The sequence below is a fragment of the Leptonychotes weddellii genome, chromosome 13 (genome assembly GCF_054177405.1).
Source record: "Leptonychotes weddellii isolate Sample4059 chromosome 13, ASM5417740v2, whole genome shotgun sequence".
Classification (NCBI taxonomy): Eukaryota; Metazoa; Chordata; class Mammalia; order Carnivora; family Phocidae; genus Leptonychotes; species Leptonychotes weddellii.
The window spans coordinates 22,108,442-22,129,392 of NC_138381.1; the positions used below are offsets into that span (position 1 = coordinate 22,108,442).

At 44.0% G+C, this 20,951-nt stretch overlaps 1 protein-coding gene across 1 annotated transcript in view; it reads left to right on the plus strand.

Moving 5' to 3' along the window:
- MYO5B (myosin VB) overlaps positions 1-20,951 on the plus strand; it is a 278,618-nt gene that overhangs the window by 101,554 nt on the left and 156,113 nt on the right. The window contains 2 exon segments of the mRNA XM_081802529.1: positions 3,327-3,498; positions 7,112-7,289. Coding sequence (XP_081658655.1) covers positions 3,327-3,498; positions 7,112-7,289 — 350 coding nt within the window.

Below are 20,951 nucleotides of genomic sequence, written 5' to 3' on the forward strand. Positions count from 1 at the left end.
GTGGTCCCTGATCACATCCTAAATGCTTAGATTTCAAATAAAACCATGTTGGCTGTGAACGTTCGATACTAACAGCAGTGTTGGAATCAAAATCCTATTTAAAAAAAAAAAAAAAAAACAGGGGCGCCTGGGTGGCTCAGTTGGTTAAGCGACTGCCTTCGGCTCAGGTCATGATCCCGGAGTCCCCGGATCGAGTCCCGCGTCGGACTCCCTGCTCGGCGGGGAGTCTGCTTTGTCCTCTGACCCTATCCCCTCTCATGTGTTCTCTCTCTCATTCTCTCTGTCAAATAAATAAATAAAATCTTAAAAAAATAAAAAAATAAAAATAAAAAAAAATAAAAAAAATAAAATAAAAAACCCCTTAAGTCTTTCATTCCCTGCTTCCCTCTGGATGTACACACACCACAGAATCTGTTCCGTCTAATGCTGAGCTTGCACCTCCTCCGTCCTTGCTACAGCTCTGGGCATGTTTACTTATCAATTCTACTGTAACCAGTACCGCTGGCTTATTTGTGGACCTTATTTTCACAAAATCGCATATGCGTTTCCCTCTGTGCGCTTGAGGGAGAGTTTTTGAGGGAGTATTTCATCTGAGGAAAGCTGGAATGCCAGCGTTTCTGTCTCAGGGTTTAAAGGCTTGGAGCCCAGGTTCCCGCTTCCTAATCTGAAAAACGAGGGGTTGAGCTAGGTGAGCCCTGCGGTTCTGCCCTTGGCTGAGTTCTGTGCTGTGTACCTGGGGTGGGAGGGGGATGCAGAGCCACATGGGACATGCAGAGCGAACATGCTGCTCCAGGGGCGAGGGCATCTCCATGGGGAGGTCTGCAGAAAGACTCAGGGGGAGGGAGGGTCATGTTAGAGTCCCAGTGACGACAGGGACTCAGCTAAAGGTGAAAGGTGGCAGGGGGAGCCATCCCCTCTAGAACTTAAATCTCCACATACTCCATTTCCCCTTGTTGCCTACCCTCCGGAAATTTTGTATCGTGCCCCATCTCTGTACGGAGTAAATTTGATAAAAGACCTTTTCACAAAAAGAAGAGTGCCCCCATACCCCCCACAGGAACCTGTATAAAGAAAACCTCACTAACATGGCTAACTGTTGATAATTTGTGGGATGTCGTTCCACAGAGACTTCCTACATTTCATTCTGTCACCTGCCTCTTCGTAAATTCAGCGGGATGCTGTGGGTAGCTGCTGGCCTATGAATACAGGTGTACGTCAGGTGTTACTTTCACGATGGATAGATTATTGAGATCTTTACCCATATTTGTGAGATCGTCTCCTGAGGCCAAGAAAGAGTCTTCGTGAAAGGGTCTGGCGAGGTGTTACCAGTTGCCTTCTAAAAAGGTCAATCCATCTGAACCTGGGCGTGGTACACCTGTTTGGCTGCATCCTTCGTACTGAAGGTCTTACCAGTTTCTACACCTTTGCTTATGTGGTGGATAACGGTGCTGCTAATCTATTACTTGTATCTCTTTGGTTAATGGCAATTGAATAGTTTTTCGTGTTGTCTGTAGTTCTTTTTGTGGCTTGTATCCCTTACATTATTTTCTGTTGGGGTATTGGATTTCTTTTTGGCTTCTTAAATCTTTGGTTACTAGGATTAATTCTGTTACGTAATGCAAAATCATTGTCCCCTTCTCTAATTTTACTTCTGGTGTGTTTTATGATGGCTTAAACATTCTACTGATAGTCAAAATACAAAAATTTTGTAACATGCTTCTGACTCTTCATCATTCTTTAAAAGTACTTCCTTCCGAAGCTTTTAAAACTACCTACATTTTCTTTATTTTGGTTTTATTTTTTGTTTTATCTAAAACTTTGTATGAGGGAATGAGAATAGAACACTGGCTCAATTCTTTTTCTCTAAATAGCTTCAAATTTACCTACTGCTGTTACAGTGGAAATTCCTTTTAATGACTTCAGTGTTACAAACAAATTCTCCTTCTGTGCCTTCATTTATTTCTGGATCTGCTATTAGGTTTCCTCTATCTGCCGATTTTAGCACCATTACTGTGCTTGCCGGCTATAATATACCTTAAGATCTGGTTGTGCAAGACCATCTAAGAGTGGGACAGGAGAGAACATTGATATTTATGTTCTTAAAAAAAACTTAAAGTAAATTGGGGCTATACCCATAGAATTTCCTGAGAGGCTTATATAGAAGAGTTGTTCTTAAAATATCTATAGACCACCTGTTGCAGAACTACTTGTGGGTTTTTTTTTAATTTCAGATTTCTGGGTCCCACCCCAGACTCTGCCTACACATGAAGTAGTGTTTGAGAAACTGTTTTTTACAAGCTCTCAGATTTTAAAGAACACCATAAAAAACTTAGATAAAACATTGTAAGCCATAGCCAAGATTCTCCTATTTACACACTAAAGAACATCCTCTTTTTATTACATAAATATGTATATCCACGGGCCAGTTATAAATATATCCTGACAGTAAACATCTTTGGAGTACTCACGTCCAAGTGTTATGCTAAGGATACAAGGATAGCACTTTGCCTTTGAGACTCCCTGATGACAGGCATGTGTGTGTATCAAGCTTCTATCCTGTGTTTTTTGTTTTGTTTTGTTTTGTTTTTAAGATTTTATTTATTTAACAGAGAGAGACATAGCGAGAGCAGGAACACAAGCAGGGGGAGTGGGAGAGGGAGAAGCAGGCTTCCCGCAGAGCGGGGAGCCCGATGTGGGACTCGATCCCAGGACCCTGGGATCATGACCTGAGCCGAAGGCAGACGCTTAACAACTGAGCCACCCAGGCGCCCGCTTCTATCCTATGTTATGTCAAAGTAAAATGACTTCCCTGGAGTAGCTTGTAGTCAGCTTGTCGAAGAATATATGTACAACTTGAGGGCATTTATGCAGAGCACTTAGTTGCAAGGCAATCCCAATAAAAAGTGAATGGGTCGGTTGATGGCGGAGAGGAAAGCAGCAGGCTTAAATGGGGCCAAAGAGGGTTTGCCGCGTGGGAGAAGGAACAGTACTCCTATTGCAACCAGGATTAAAGACCCGCTAAGGATCAGTTCAAGCCAGTAGAATATGTCATTAAATCTCACTGTGCTTCCAAATCTCTCATGTCATTCATTCATTTTTACCTTGATACATTGGGGTTATGTCACCAGCAAACTTTCCACCTGGGCTGGTCTCTTATGGCAAGACAAGCATTTTGTTCAGTTGGCCCTTGTTTAAAATGGGTTATTGGTCTTCATCACTTACCATCATGTTAGGGCAGTGATCCTAGAGGACACGAGAGGACATTGAATGCAGGCTACATGGTTCCTAACCCTGCCTTTTTGTGTCTATTACTTGCATTTCTTTAGATTCGGGAATACCCCATTGATGTCCAAAGCAACCAGCTGCCTTTTCTGCGGAATCCGGATATCCTGGTGGGAGAAAATGACCTAACTGCCCTTAGCTACCTACACGAGCCTGCAGTTTTGCATAATTTAAAGGTCCGTTTCCTGGAGTCGAACCATATCTACACTTACTGTGGTAAGTGATGTGCATTTGTTGGCTGCGTGGGTTTGAGAGTACTTACAATCTTCAGACTTTACGTGTTCAACTCTCTAATAGTTAGGAATCCTACTAGCATTCTCTTAAGTACCTCTCATCTGTGACCCTTGAAAGGTTTGCAATCAGAGAATGTGGCTTAATGAGGCTGCCCTACATCTCTGGGATGATTGGTGTTAATCACAGCCCAACCAGGGAAGAAATGGGCCACACCATGTGGCTTGACCGACTTCGGCGTAGTCCTAGAGTCTGTAGGAGAGGAGTAAAGGCATCCCAGGGTCCTAGCTCAGGTGTCTGCTGTCCTCACTGAGCACACTCCTGGAAATAGATGCCTGGCTGGCTTCTGTTCTCAGTCTAGAAAAGTGCTGTCTTTGTCTGACCCTCTCCCTTGCCATGTACAAACATGATGCATGATGAATATGTGTCGAACTCATGAGCAGAGAACATGACAAATGCTTTAGAAGTCCTAAAATTCTCATTTTTGTTTTTCTTGAAACTTCTCAATTTCCCACATTCCTTTTTTTTTTTTTTTTTTATGAGAGTATGAAGTGGTATAGTGAAAACCAGAGCCCTGTAAATCCTTGTCTGAGGAGCAAACCATTTCAGGGTGTGACTGAGCAGTCAGTCTGCGGACTGCTTTGGGGCGGGGGTGGGGGGGTTCATCCCTGCTGTGCTTCAGAGCCCTGGTCTTCCCTCTTGATCACAAGGCGGGCCCAGGACCAGAGTTCTTCTCACTGTGCTGTTCCACTTTGGTTTGGAATCAGTTGGTTGGCTACTGAGTTCTGGTGAGCTTTTCTGCTAGCTTTTCAGTGCTTGAGAAGTAGTTTCCCCAAAACTCCTTTAGCCCAATTGCTAGTGGAATTTTATTTGAAAAAGACCATCAGTTATCAGAGGCTTCAATAAGTTGGGCTTTTTCCAAAGAATAAAAAAATAAAATCTCCCTTTTTGGGAGAAAGGAATAAATCACCATCAGCTTCATTTTTTAAAGTCCTCCCTTCTAAAAGACGTCCTGGTGTCTGTACGTAATTCTCCAAATGCCCCTTGGATCCTCCAGCTTCAGCTGTTCAGAGTAACCAACATGGCACAGAATACAGAGTCCTCAAGAAGCACTCCTTTCTGCTCTGAAAGTGGCTTTCAGACATTTTAGGAAATGTCTGATTTCACACATTTTAGGAAAATTTCACACCTTTTAGGAAAATGTGTGACCTTAGAGTGTAATACCAAAATTTGAATGCTACATGAATTAGGCTTTTATACAATCCTCTAACAACCAGTACAACATGTTAAGGCTGTTTTTAAGACACTTCTCCAAGTCCTTAGCTTTAGATGGAATATAACAGTGCTGGGCCTTATTTTTTGGTCCGGGTTGTCTTTTCAGGCCAACTTCCATTTGAAAAGTTGGTGGGTGTTCTTTCTCTCCCTTAACCTGAAATGTAGTACACCAGATGATTCCAAGTATTCTCTGGTATTTTTTCTCTTTTAAACAGACTTTTTAAAGCAACTGTATTTAGGTTCACAGCAAAATTGAGTAGAAGAGATTTCCCATATAACACCCCCTTGCCCCCAACACGTGCTCAGCCTCACCTCCTATTAACATTCTGTTCAAGCGTGGTACGTTTGTTACAACTGATGAACCCACAGTGACACATCATTATTACCCGAAGTCTGTAGTTTCCATTAGGGCTCACTCTTGGTGGTGGACATTCTGTGGGTTTGGACAAATGTATAATGACGTGTGTCCACTATTATGGTATCCTAACAGTAGTTTCACTGCCCTCAAATCCCCTGTGCTCTGCCTCTGCATTCCTCCCTCCCCCCAGTCCCTGGCAACCACTGATCTATCCTGCTGCCACCGTTTTTGCCTTTTATGGAACATCATAGGGTTGGAATCACGCAGACTTGCCGCATTGGTTCCTTCCACTAAGTATTTCCTCCATGTCTTTTCACACCTTGATAAACCACTTTTTATAACACTAACATTCCATTATCTGCATGTATCACAGTTTGAGTCACTTACGGAAGGCCCTCTTAGTTGCTTCTAAGTTTTGACAGTTGTCAAAGTGCTGTGAACATCCACGCGCAGGTGTTAGCATCGATGTAAGTTTTCAACCCCTTTGGATAAATACCAAGGAGTGTGAAAGCTGAATCATACAGTGAGAGTATGTTTAGTAAGAAACAGCCAAAGTGGCTATACCGTTTTGCCTTCCACCACCAACGAAGGAGAATTTCCATTGCTCCACATCCTCACCAGCATTTGGTGTTGTCCCTGTTCTGGGTTTTGGCCATTCGAATATGTGTATGGTGGTATCTCCTTAGAGTTGTAATTTGTACTTCCCTAATGATGTATCATGTGCTTATTTGCCATCTCTAAATCTTTTTTTTTAAGATTTTATTTATTTATTTGAAAGAGAGCACAAGAGGGGGAGTGGGAGAGGGAGAAGCAGGCTTCCCACTGAGCAGGGAACCTGATGCGGGGCTCGATCCCAGGACCCTGAGATCATGACCTGAGCTGAAGGCAGACGCTTAACCGACTGAGCCACCCAGGTGCCCCGCCATCTCTAAATCTTAAGTGAGATCTCTTTAGATCTTTTGCCCATTTTTCAATCAGGTGGATCATTTTCTGATGAGTTTTAAGAGTTCTTTTTATTTGTTTTGGATATCACTCCTTTATCAGATACATTTTTTGGGGGGGGGAAATATTTTCCCCATTCTCTTATTTTCTCGTGTACCTTTCCAAACACCAGAGGGGGACACAATGTAGGCAATCCCCATCTTGGCAGTGATCTTTGCATTCTTATTTCTGCTTCCCCACAGGACTGGAAAAGCTCACATTTTTTTTTGTACCCCTGTCAGTGGTTTTCTTGAGATTCCGATTATGCTCTTATGGGAAAGAAAAAGGCATGAATTTCTTAAAGATTGGAGTTCATTTTTCTTCTTACATTCTCAAATATTACCTTGCCCTTCCATAAAAGATCTAGGATGTTAGACGGTTTGCTGACTCTTCATGCAACATGTATTCATTGAGGCCATCATTGTGACATACTTTCGGGGGCTACAAAACTTAAAAAAAAAAAAATACATGATACAAAGTGATGTGAGCTAATAACAATCTTACACTCTGTTCTTACTATGCAAGATGCTGGTCCAAGAGTTCTTTATTAATCATTATCCTCAGGACCAGCAGGTAAAGGTAATTACTATTCCCAATTTTATAGTCCAGGAGACTGAGGCATTTAGAGAATAAGTAATTTGCCAGAGTCCCACAGTTGTTAACCAGCTGAGACAAGATCTGATTGTGCAACATTTCACATGTATTTTAGGAGTGTCGTTCATTGAGCATTTGTATACATGCGTGTACATACATGTGCTTATTCCATGCTCTAGGGTATGTGGAGGCCCAGCTTTCTTTGCTCCACCAGGGCCTAGCACAGTGCCTGGTGAAGACTCAGATACGTCTTGATTTAGTTGAGTGATTGGTTATGATTCATTCTCTTACTCCTTGTTTAGTTTTGATGTATATAAACAAGGGCCTTTAAAAGGCCGATGCCAAGTGGCCGTCTTGCTCTCAGAATCTGACTGCATTCTCTGTTTGCAGGTATCGTGCTTGTTGCCATTAATCCTTACGAACAGTTGCCAATCTATGGTCAAGATGTCATCTATGCCTACAGCGGCCAAAACATGGGGGACATGGACCCCCACATCTTTGCTGTGGCGGAAGAAGCCTACAAGCAGATGGCCAGGTAAGAAGAACCTCAGTCCAGCAGTCCTTTTGGGTCATCAGAGGGCAGAAAGGGAAGTTTCTACCTTTCTTGGCTGCTTTTGCCCAGTGGTTGAGTGGTGATTCCAGATTGAGTAAAAGTAATGGGAACAGAACCAGCCCAGGTTCTAGTTCTCGCTGCATTTCCTCTCGCGTTGTCTTCATCCTGTGAACCTGAATCTATGCTTGAAGAACAGTTTCTCCTAAGACTTAGTTCATTTTCTGAGCAATGAAATAAACAAATGCCGTGGGATTTCATCTCTCCTTGACTGCCTTTTGGACTTCTTTCCTCCCCTCCTGGTGTAACAAATTCATTTTCTAGCATCACCATTTGTTTCACAGATCCCGCTGAAGGCTCGCTGCCTTTGAAGGAACCAGGACTCTAATAAATTCCTGAGATACCAAATACTTGAAAAAGGAGTTTCAAAATAGGAGTTATGCATAGTGGTTTGAGGTTTTTTGTTTGGCTTTAGAGTTCACTTTAGGGACTAAAGTAAGTCTCCTCAGTTTTGCTCTATGAGTTCAGGTCTGTTTCATTGGAAAATGGGCTAGGTGATTCTATTAGGGTTCTGCAGGGAAACAGAACCAGTAGCAGGGAAAGAAAGTGTGTGTGTGTGTAGGTGTGTGTGTGTGTAGGTGTGTAGGGGGTTGTGGGGTTACTTTAAGGAATGGTCTCCTATAGTTGGGCAGGCTTGGACAAGTCCAAAATCTGCAGGGTTGGCTGGAGACCCACAGAGGAGCTGATGTTGTATTTCAAGTCTGAAGCCAGTCTGCTACCATAATTCTCTCTTTGGGGAAGGTTTTTTTTTTTTTTTTTTTACACCTCTTAGGGCCTTCATCTGATTGGTTGAGGCCCACCCACATTATGAAGGGTAATGGGTTAAAAAAAAAAAAAGTTTACTGATTGAAATGCTAATCTCCTCTTAAAAAATATCTTCACCAGCATTATCTTGCAAGCGTTTGATCAAGTGTCTGGGTACTATGGCCTAGCTAAGTTGACACACAAAACTAATCACCACACCAATGGTCTTGAACTATTCAGGCTTAAGGTGGGGAAAGCTAGTTTCACTGAAGTTTTGGTAGAAGTGCATATTCCTATTAACACTAACATGCTGGATCTTTTCAACCAAATCTTTCTTGCTATCTCTAGAGAACTCCTTATGGAGCTAACAAACTTAGGAAAGTCCTTTGTGGGCAGGAGGGCTGCTTTGGCTAATTTAGTGAGAGGAGAATCTCAGTTAAGATGGTCTGTTTTTCAGTGGATTTCAGAGTATAATTTTCAGCCCAGTGACAGTTTTCACAAAGGAAGGCTGTGCTCGTAGGCTTGTTTACTGATTGAGTGTTTTATTGCTGGTTGTGGAACTCAGTATATAAAAAGTTCTGCTTCCTTATGGATCTATACTGACCATGTTCAACATGAGCAGTGATGGGAGAACTGAGCAATTCAACAAATAGAATGATCCATAACCATTTTACTTCTCTGAAGTGTGGTAGGAGACAGGGGGGCTAAAGTGGTCTCCACCTTTGACATCTCTAATGCCATAAGAAAGACCACATACTGTATCAATCTACTTCAGGGCTTGACCAGAAATCACTTAGCTTGATAACTTATTGATGCAAACCTCCTGACTGAAAGCATGGTTCAAGGTCAGGGTCATGTGGAGAGAAGAATGGATTAATGTGCTTCAGTGTGTTAGTACACAGCCCTACTCGGGTATTACTGTGGGAGGTCAAGTGTATGGCACAGTGGAGAGAGACCTGGGGTCGGCACGGGCTCCCATGCCTTGGGAGAATCACTTAAGCTGAGTCTTCAACGATCTTCTTTCCTTTTTGGAGGATGATTTCTTTGTGGGTATAAAACCGAAGGTGAGGGGTGCCTGGGTGGCTCAGTCATTTGAATGTTCGGCTCTTGGTTTGGGCTCAGGTCATGATGTCATGGGTTGTCAGATTGAGCCCATATCGGGCTCTGCGCTCAGTGAGGAGTCTGCTGGAGGCTCTCTCCCTCTGCCCCTCTCCTCAAGTGCATATGTGCTCTATCTCTTTCTAAAATCTTAAAAACAAACAAAACCGGAGGTGAGTGTGGGTTGGTTCTGATGACTTCCTACCATGGTAAAGGTTGTAGTAGCTCTTTGACTTGTCTTTTGATGGATGTCATTGATCATTGTTTTTGTCCCATTCTTCTTTTACCCAGTTGCACTTAGATGTAGCAGAAGTTGCTGGTTTTTTTGTTTTTGTTTTTTTACTAAAGACATCTTGGGGTGCCCCCGATAGCTTTGAGACTCTCCTAGGCTCCAGTGCTATCCACACCATAGGTCCTCTGCCTAAATGCCTCCCTTCTTCCCTTCCAATGCCTAAAGCTGGGCTCATGGTTATTCTACACTTGGGTTATTTCACTTGTTTAGGTCCATGTTCACGCCCAGTAGAGGGAAGGGGATGTGGTTGTACAGGGTGGTGGTGATACGGTCTTGGCCTAGGGTTATGAATTTGACGGTTAAGAGGCTTGGATGTTAAAGTTGGACCAGGAATTGCTTCCTTTAGGGTTTTAAGGTTTATATTCATTTTATTCACTGAGTCCTAGCTTGTAGCCAAGTAATTTTGCTGAAATTCTTATGCAATTTTTGCTCATGAACGTGCATTAGAAGTGTAAGATCAGCGCATGTGGCCGTAGGAGAGAGCTATTTTTGAATATTCTGGTGTCAGCAGCTCAGGGTTTCTGTTACTGATCTGAGACAGGCATTGGAAGCCCCAGCAGAATCTTTGTTGTGCAGGAAAGTTGTTGCTGTATTTCCAGCATGAACCTTCTCTGTCAATTCCAGATGCTAGAACACATTCATTTAACAATACTTGCTGGGTTGTGCCCTTCCTCGATTCATCAGTAGTTGTTGAAATAATTATGCGATTCAAGTAGCCACGGCCTAGCACAGTGTGCTTTGCATTCTGAGCCTTTAACAGCTGGGTGAAATAAAGGGTGTAAGAAACCAAAGATAATGACTTCCAGTCTTGGGAGACTGACTTAGTTGGCCTTGAATTCAGTTCTTTCTCTTGATTCACCAGGGATTTGATTTGATTTTTTTTTTTTCTTTCAAGTTTTTACTTAAATCCTAGTTAGTTACCATAGAGTGTAATATTGGTTTCAGGAGTAGAATTTAGTGATTCATCACTTATGTATAACACTCAGTGCTTGTCATAACAAGTACCCTCCTTAATACCCATCACCCATTTAGCTCATCCCCCACCCACCTCCCTCCATCAACCCTCAGTTCTCTATCGTTAAGAGTCTCTTATGGTTTATTTCCCTCTTTTTTTCCCCTTCCCATGTGTTCATCTGTTTTGTTAAATTCCACATGAGTGAAATCACATGGCATTTGTCTTTGACTCATTTCACTTAGCATAATATACTCTAGCTCCATCCATGTAATTGCAAATAGCAAGATTTCATTCTTTTTGATGGCCGAGTAATATTCCTGTGTGTGGGCGTGTTTATACCACATCTTTATCTCTTCGTCAGTTGGTGGACACGTGGGCCCTTTCCATAGTTTCGCTATTGTTGATAATGCTGCTGTAAACATCAGGGTGCATGTACCTCTTCGGATCACTGTGTTTGTATCCTTTGGGTAAATAGTAGTGTAATTGCTAGATTGTAGGGTAGTTCTCTTTTTAGCTTTTTGAGGAACCTCCATACTGTTTTCCAGAGTGGCTACACCAGTTTGCATTCCCACCGACAGTGTAAGGGGGTTCCGCTTTCTCCACATCCTTGCCAACATCTTGTTTCCTGTGTTGATTGTAGCCATTCTGACAGGTGTGAGGTGGTATCTCATCATGGTTTTTTTTTTTTTAAAGATTTTATTTATTTATTTGAGACAGAGAGAATGAGAGAGACAGAGAGCACATGAGAGGGGGGAGGGTCAGAGGGAGAAGCAGGCTCTCCGCTGAGCAGGGAGCCTGATGTGGGACTCGATCCAGGGACTCCAGGATCATGACCTGAGCCGAAGGCAGTCGCTTAACCAACTGAGCCACCCAGGCGCCCCGTCATCATGGTTTTGATTTGTATTTCCCTGATGAGTGATGTTGAGCATCTTTTCATATGTCTGTTAACCATCTGGATGTCTTTGGAAAAGTGTCTATTCATGTCTTCTGCCCATTTCTTAACTGGATTATTTGTTTTGGGGATACCGAGTTTGATAAGCTCTCTATAGATTTTAGATACTAACCCTTTATCAGCTATGTCCTTTGCAAATGTCTTCTCCCATTCTGTAGGCTGCCTTTCAGTTTTGTTGACTGTTTCCTTCACTGTGCAGAAGCTTTTTATCTCGATGAGGTCCCAATAGCTCATGTTTGCTTTTGTTTCCCTTGCTTCTGGTGACCTATCTAGCAAGAAGTTGCTGTGGCCGAGGTCAAAGAGGTTGCTGCCTGTGTTCTCCTCTAGGATTTTGATGGTTTTCTGTGTCACATTTAGGTCTTTCCTCCATTTTGAGTTTATTTTTGTGTGTGGTGTAAGTGGTCCAGTTTCATTCTTCATGGTGCTGTCCAGTTTTCCTAACACCATTTGTTGAACAGACTTTTTTTCCATTGGATATTCTTTCCTGCTTTGTCAACAATTAGTTGACCATATAGATTTTCTTTCTTGATGTGGCTCACATCAGGGACTCTCCAACTCTTGTAGCTCTGAGTGGGTGTGGGGGGGATCCTGTCAAAGCTCAAAGGGATAGATACAGACCATCATACCCATCCTGAGAGCTACTGCAGAGTCTGGCCATGCTGGAGGAAAGGAGGAAATACAAGGACACCCAATGATTGGTCACTGTCCCTACCCCTGTTGAATTCAGCAAAACTAGACTTGAGAGTAAATGGAGATCCACAATGAAGAAAAAGGTTAGGGGCACCTGGGTGGCTCAGTTGGTTGAGTGTCCGACTCCTGGTTTTGGCTCAGGTCATGATCTCAGGGTCGTGAGATCGAGCCCTCCATCGGGCTCCACTCTCAGCATGGGAGCCTGCTTGGGATTCCCTCTGTCCCTCTGCCTCTGCCCCTTGCCCACCCCCCACCTCATGCATGCACAGTCTCTCAAAGAAATAAAATCTTTCTTTAAAAAAAAAAAAAAGTTAAAATCGTATGAAACCTCACATTCATGAGTTCCAGCCTCTGCATGAGAACCTATATTCCCTCTAAGAGAGGGGACTCACCTCCACTGCTTGCTACTTTACTTCTCCTTCCTCCCAGGCCAAGATCCAGAATGCCCACCCTTCCAGTTTTACCTACCTCAGCTCCTGCACTAAACTGTATCCGCAGGCATTTGTGTGGTTCCATTATTTGATAGGTTCCTTACTGAACACTCAAAACTTTAAGAACATTCCTGGACTCTGAAGGAGCGCACAGTCTGATTGGGGAGAGAAGCCCTAGTCAGCCAAAACACCTGTAACTGCAGGAAGTGTAAACAAAAGCCATGCATGGGGTTGTCGGAATTGGGCTTGGAGTCTTAACGGTCACAGATGGTCCAAGAAAATAGTAGCGTTTGAGGTGGATCTTGATGAATTCATAGGATACATAGTGAGAAGGCGGCATCTGCATGATTGGAATAGAGCTCACCACCTCAGGAGTGGGGCATCAAAGGCTTACAAAACCACGATGACCTACTGCTTCACACCCCTTGGGATGTCAAATCCAAAAGATATAATGACAGGTGTTGGTGAGGATGTGGAGAAATGAGAATCTTCCTATGCTGCCAGTGGGAGCGTAAAATGTGTAGCTGCTTTAGAAAATACTTTAGCAGTTTCTCAATAGGTTAAGCGTGATTACCACAGGACTCAGCAATTCCACTCTTAGATATATACCCGAGAGAAATGAAAAGGGGTTCCTGTAAAAGCTTATATACAAATGTTCGTAATAGCCTTACTCATAATAGCCAAAAGGTGAAAACAACCTAAATAACCATCAGCTGATGGATAAATGAAATGTACATCCATATAGTGGAATATTTGGCCATAAAAAGGGACAAAGTCCTGATATATGCTACCACGTGGATGAACCTTGAAAACCTGAGCAAAAGAAGCCAGACACACAAGAAGACCACATATTGTATGATTCCACTTCTATGAGTGTCCAGAACAAACAAATCTAGAGAGAGAGCACATTATTTGTCTAGGGCTTGAGGTTAGAGGTGAAATGGGTAGTGATTGCTTACAGGTATTTTTTTTTGGGGGGGGGTGGAGATGTTCTAAAATTGTGGTGATGGGTGTACAATTAAATTTTACTTAAAACCCTTTGAATTGTATACTTCAAAATAGTGAATTGTGTGTTCTGGGGATTTTTATCTCAAGCTATTAAAAACAGAAGGTATGATCAGGGGCCAGTACCCCAGTAAGTGTAACCTACACGGTGAGAGGGTCTGTAGCGGGCTGTGGACTGTACAGTGGGGGGCCAGACTGGAGACCCGTGAGTGAAGGCTGGGGTTGACTTTGGGAGAACAGGGTGCATGCTATTAACAGGGATGTTAACAGATGGCCAAACAAGTTTGGGAACAGCTGGATTAATCCAGTGTGAAGCAACTTTAACATGGAGCTGCTCAGAGCAGTGATGTTGACATGCATTCTGAGTCTCCAAGGTGGGGATGTGTTAGGCTGGGTTTGCAAATCATACTTAGAACAACAAGGTTTTCAGGAATTCTCAAGGGACTGCCATCACTCTTTGGGAAACTGACCTAGAGCATGGAGACATCTTAGAGCTTATTAGATGAAGAAGTAGTAGGATGCAAAGAATGTTCAAAGAACATTTTTCGTCCAGTGGGTCCTATTTCATAATCTTTCTGCACATTCCTATATTTCTGAGGATGGGGGACATCTTGTGAGCAGCTTAGGTGGTTATGGATATAACTTGTCTGTTGTAAATAACTTCTATGTAATGAAAGGGAGTTATCGTGCGAGACACTGGCTCAGTGTGTGATGTTCTACTCTTGTATCACTAGCACTTGCCTTCGGGCATATAATTGGTGGTCAAGGGAGGATAGAAAGAATCAATATATTAATGAATTTCTCCAAGTGAGGTCAGTTATCCCCATCATGCGGACAAGGATAGAGACTTGAGGATGTTGAATAATCCTCCAAGGTCATGAAGAGAGTAAACGGGTGATGCTGGAAACCAGGCCTGGTCAGTTTGCCCTGAAACCCCCTGAAGTAGCCGAGAAGCCTTACTGTCTCCCTCGGTGGTGCTTACTGACCGGTCCAGATGGTCTTCCAGAACAGAGCAGACTACTCGGGTCCTCAGGACACCACGAAAGCCAAAGTGTAGACCTTCCCCCTTCCTAGTTCAAAAGCATCTAAGTTTCTGCAGTGAGACTGGGGTTTCAGTGTGCTTTCTAGCTTTGGCGGTGGAAGTGGGACCTCTTATTTGGCCAGATCTGATCCCTTTTTTGAGTTGTGTTATTTTTCTGAAAGAGGGGAGTGCAGAGCAAATTTCTTTACTCAGGTAGCCAAGGTAATTGAGCGCACATATTTCCATCTGGCTCTGCTGTGTTGCCAAGCTGTGACTAATAGTGAAAGATGGGGCAGCTATTGCTTGGGATCAGAGACAGGGGAGTACAGGCAGGCCCGCCTGTGGCAGGGGGCCAGTGGGTGAGTGCAATAGACTCTTGTTGGGCAGGGGTGGGGAGACCTTCCCCGACATGGGGAGGAGCTCCTTGAGAGCAGAAAGCCTGTGCTCAAGGAGGAGAAGAAATCCAATTTATAAAACCTGCTTGGGTCCCTAGAGAAGGTATCTTGGTGGATTTGTGTACCTAGAAGTATGAAGAGTTTGTAGAGAATAGAGAATTTGAAGGCCTTTTAGGGAAGCAGTATGGAAAAGAGTATAGTGAAAAAGCACCCCCCCCACACACCTGAAACCTAGAAACCTTTCAGGTAAGGAGGAGGAAGAGTTAAAGGGATAATGGTAGAATTAGAAGCGAGAGGCTGGAAGTGTGCATTGCGCCAGAGAGAGAGAAGCTCTGCGTCTTCCATCTTTGGAGATCCAAACAACAGATTTGACAACTTTATTTTCTTGGTCGTTAGGGTGGAATGCTCTGGATTCTGTGAGAAGGGGACTCAGGACTTGGCAGGATCTCTTTAGCCACAGACTCAGGAACTGGGATCATTGGGAAAATTTTTAAAAAGAATTATACATGAGTAATCTAAATCCACATTTTGCTTTGAGATCAAGTTTTAACTAGAATGATGTCTGTTTCTTCCGTACTTTATGACGTAAGACGGTTTGTTGTTCAGGGGTTTTTGCACTGTTTGGGGGAAATTGGGGGTGTGAAGTACTTGGTGATTGGGCTCATGTATTCAGAGAACATCATACTGAGGAGAGCAGAGCCAGGTTTGGTCTCACTGTAAGTTGTTGGTTGTATGGGGGCACCCAGGGGTTGGTCTCAGGTAATGTCCCCCCACCTACTGTGTGTCTGTCGACACTTTGGCCTCCGTAGTTCCCGGTATACTCCCCCTCTAAGAGAACATTGGGCCCGGTGAGAAATGATGAGCAGGCTTGGAAAGCTGTTGAGCTCTGTAAACACTGGGGTGTGGCTGTGGAAGTTCATTGGTGGCTTTTGAATACAATGAATGACAGAATCACCAGCAAGGCCAGTAACTCAGGAGCACTGACGTGTTGAATTTTTACAGTAAATTTTGAAATTAGGACTTCGGTCAACCCTGATGTATGGGTGAAGTTTTGTATTCCTTCCCATTCATTATGGCTTCAAGTTGGGACTGGTCAGGACTAGGTGGCTCTAGGAGATGCTCAGGATGTCTGGATGCAGAAAACAGTCTTTAATTTCTTCTCTGGCATTATCTCTTATTTCTAGAACATACCCGAGTAGTTCCCCTTTGTTTAGACCCTTCCCGGGATGCTCTCCTCCATGTGCTGTTCACCTGCATCCCTCTTCCCTCACTCGCCGACTCTGTTCCCTCCTGCCCCGCCTTGCCCGTCAGCACATGCCCGTCCCCTCCCCCCGCTCCTGCCCCTGCCAAGGGCCGTCGCGGCCCAAAGGTCTGTAGTGCCTTTTGACCCTTTATAATCTTAGATTTTTTTCGTTCTTTGTATTTCTACCTATCATGTTTAAAATTCTAGTTCGACTGTTTAAATTTCCAAGTGTACGGAAAGTTAAGTGTGCAGTGAATGTGGCTAATAACATCCCTGTGTTAAAAGAAATTGATAGTGTACATTGTCCTCTGCTTTTAAAATGATGCACTTAGAAAAGAATAGGACTGGACTGTCTAGCTCATGACACAGGGGTGATGAATGTTACTAGTTGTCCATCTGCATTGTCCCCAGCATGCTTTGTGAAGTTAAGGCCCATATCAAAAATCATAGAGCTAAAGGATTTTTTTAGTTTAGTAATACTTTATTTTATCTGGAGACGTCCTAGCATGTTAGGAGAAAGCCTGTAGTCGGAGTAGAAATTGGTTGTGCTGTAAGAACGCTAGAGACCATGTCCCAGCAGCAGGTCCTCTGGGTGCTGCTTGCACATGCCCAGTGCAGGTAAGTGTCTCTGGAATGTGTTCCTTATTTAACTGTTTTCATTGTCAGGAATTTCTCTTATTACCCAGTGCTCTGCTTGGTCTCCGTTTGCTTTCCCCCATGGATCTGAGCTCTGGGAAGCCGTACTGGAGCGGGGGGTGGGGATTTTCTTACACATGGCAGCCCCTGCCATCATGGGTCCTTCTCTCCCCAGCGTGGGGCCAGATCTTGGCTCCCACAGCCATTCCTTGCAAGCGTGGTTTTCAGACCCTGTCCCGGGGCAGTCACCCTTAGATCCCATCTGGTCTTTCTGATACTGGTGCTCATTGCATGTGGTCTGCTAGATGAGATGAAGAGTTAATTTTCATACAGAGTTTCAGTTGGAGGAGCCTAGAGTTGCATTGGCTTTTGGCAGCCATTTAATATTGTTGAATTTTAATAAGTTTGCCTCATCCCCCTCACCTGCCCACATAGGCAGAAGAACTATTTTATTACAACTTTTACTGGATTTAATTGACTGGCAATAAAGTAGATGCATTTAAAACACAGTTACAGATTAAACTGCACGAACAAGTTGACACACTTTGACATATGTATATACCTACGGAGTCACCACAATTCAGATAACGAACAGTTCCTTAACTCCCACAGGTTTCCTACTGTTCCTTTGAACTCCACCCCTCACCCCTGGATAACTGATCTGCTTTCTGTCACTATAAATTCAAGCTTATTTTAAGATACGTTGTCCTCCTTCTGCATTTGCACAATTGATTTTTTTTTTAGGTCCTGAGCAGGATTCCAGTTATCTGTGTTAAATTTCATCTTTGTACCTACATTCCAGTCTAGCAAGTGGATCCTTTTGAGTCCTGATTTTCGCATCTGATATGGTAGTTCTCCCTAGCTCGATACATGCGCAAATTTAACGAATCAATTACCTCTCTTCGTATCCATTAAGAAATGTTAATCTGGGTGGATTCCTGTAACATTCTGGGAGTTCTTTGTCTAGAAACTAACAGTTTAAGAGAACTGAAGATGTACTCAGGTACTTACCTGTATTTTTAAATCTTAAAACCTGCGATTCATCAGTCTTACACAATTCACAGCGCTCACCATAGCACATACCCTCCCCAATGTCCATCACCCAGCCATCCCATCCCTCCCATCCCCCACCACTCCAGCAACCCTGTTTGAGATTAAGAATTCCTCATATCAGTGAGGTCATATGATACATGTCTTTCTCTGATTGACTTATTTCGCTTAGCATAATATCCTCTAGTTCCATCCACAAATGGCAAGATGTTTTCTTTAATGGCTGCATAACATTCCATTGTATATATATACACCACATCTTCTTTATCCATTCATCTGTCAATGGACATCTTGGCTCTTTCCAGTTTGGCTATTGTGGACATTGCTGCTATAAACATTGGGGTGCATGTACCCCTTCAGATCCCTACATTTGTATCTTTGGGGTAAATACCCAGTAGTGCAATTGCTGGGTCATAGGGTATCTCTATTTTCAGCTTTTTGAGGAACCTCCATATGGTTTTCCAGAGTGGCTGCACCAGCTTGCATTCCCACCAACAGTGTAGGAGGGTTCCCTTTTCTCTGCATCCTCACCAATATCTGTGAACCATGAGAGACTATGGACTCCGAGAAACAAACTGAGGGTTCTAGAGGGGAGGGGGGTGGGGGGATGGGTTAGCTTGGTGATGGGTATTAAAGAGGGCACGTATTAAATGGAGCACTGGGTGTTAAACGCAAACAATCATGGAACCCTACATCAAAAACTGATGAAGTAATCTATGGTGATTAACATAACATAAAATTAAATAAAAAACCACGCACTGGTTTGGCCAGATGGGGTTTTTGGAGTGCTCCCATGTGAGGAGGTGGGCTAGCACAGACCCTGCTTAGCATCCCAGCCTCCCTGCTGCTTTCCTGTGCTTCTCCCTGGGCAAGGTCACTCCTCAGCAGGGATGAGAGGATGCATGTGTGCACTCCCCTTCTTAGGTCACATAGGGAACACACAGGTCCAGGCGTGCGGTGCGCCATGCTCAAACTCTGCACCGGGCAGCACCCAGTGGCTGCAAGCTCCTGCTGTTCACTACACACACCATTCTTGTTACATAGTTTTTTTTTTTTAATTTGCTTTGGTGTGTTTTTTTGTTTTTTTCTGATCTCCATGTCAAGCTTAGCACCCTGCATGGGTTTCTTTCCGAATTGGTGGTGGTGGTGACATGTGAATAAGATTTCGTTTTTCAGGGTGTCTGTAATAATTTTCAGTAAAAAAAAGCTAATAAAACGTGAAGCCTAGCATGATGAAGTGGCATTTCTATTTACGTTGTAGTAATGCCTTTCGTGGTGTGTTAACCACTCTTTTTCACTCTTAATTGTGTATTTTTACATTTATATCCCAGCGTGCAGAACTGCTGCACCATCTGCCGACGTGCCGGTGCTGAGTAGGAAAGGAATATGCCATGAAGCAAGGTTGCTTGCAGCTGGGGATGGGGCTGCCTGGCTTCACAAAACTTGGCCACGTGACTTTGGGCGACTTCCTTAAGTTGAGCTAACTTTGCAGCAGTGCCTGCATCTCTAAAATGGGGATGAGTGCAGCGTCTAACTCACAGGCGTGTTGGAAGTCAATGAGTTGATCAATGGAAAGTGCTTAGAATGGCTTCTGGCACAAAGGAGTTCGATAAGCATCTGACATCGTGACGGTGATGGCGGTCATGCTGGGATGAATAGGTGTATCCTAGCGTCTAAGGAGAATTTGGAGCTGAGTGGGAGTCCCTTTGTAGGTCACCCTCAGAACACGCAGTACCTCCCGGGCCGAGTGAATGATGGCAATTCCATGTGATCACTAAAGTCCTTTTGGGCTTTTTCTTACAGGGTTGGGTTTGAAGATTGTAGAAGTTTATAGGTGGTCGCCAGTCTGTCTAGAGGAAATACAGCGTTTCAGTTGCATTGTGTCAACTTCTTGATTCTCCTACACAGATAACCAACAACTTTGTTTTGCCTTGACAGTGAAATTGCACTCTTGTTGCTTTAGCAGCCCTAGGGTAGTGTTAGAAGATGGGCACCGGTGCCCTTTGGCAATGCCATCTGTAAGCTGAAGCAACAGGAAATACACGGCACTGCAGGAACCAGTTACCCAGTTGTTTGAGGCAGTTGAGAGCCAGCCTGCCAGGTACCACTGACTAAGCGTGTGGTGCAGGCCAGGAACAGAAAGCAAGTTAAAATGCCTATGCTCACGGTTTTCCATGTTGATAGGGGTGTGTGTTCAGAAGGCAGGACGATTCTAGCATCCGAGCCCGCGTCTAAAGTCAGTACTCAGACTAGTTCCTGATCCAGAGGAAACGTGGTCCCCCCTGCCCCTGGCTGTGGGGCTCCTTGCAGCGTGTTGCTGAAGGAAGGAAGGAAGGTGAGAGAAGGTGGCTGGCGAAGTGCCGCTCATCCTCGTTACGGAGATGTAGTTGAGAGTGCGTGATTGTTGTCCCCTCCCATCAGTGTTCTCTTTCTGGACTCCGTTAAAGAGCACTGCTTTTTTAAAGTAGCTTCTTGATTACATTAGCACATAAGTATACAGCAGCGGACAGTGTTTTGGCTTGAAGAGCAAGAAGAGAGCCTTGGGGAGGCCCTTATTATGGGGATAGTTAGAATTGAATCCTGGTATCTGACTGGGTCTGGTCTTGCCCCATGGGTGGAGTAAGCAGAGGTTCCCCTGAATAGCTCTGTATCAGAATCCCTGAGGGACTCACTGTCCTCCCCACCTCCGCCACCCCCCCCCAACCCGAATCAGAATCTCACAGGTGGAACCAAATCATTTTTTCTAAAGATCTACGAGAGATTCAGAAAGGAGCAAAGTCTTTGGACCAGTGTTTAGGAAACTTGTGGAATAGGAATATCACTCCGCTTCTTAATCCCTGCTAGGTTACCTTTGACATCTCAGCATGAATTAAGGATCTGAGGTGGGTTTCGATCAAGGAAAGAAGTTACAGAATGTGAAAGTCTGTTTGAAGGTAGAGGACCCTCCAGCTGCAGTGCATGCCTAGCCGCCTCTGCTGTGGTGTTCAACCCTGCCTGCTTGTGAGAATCCTTGGGAGGTTTCAGATGGCCTGGGTCTCACCTGCAGAGCTCGAGTTAATCCATCGATGCTCAGGTGTTGATATTTATTAAACTGCCCGGGGCTCATCG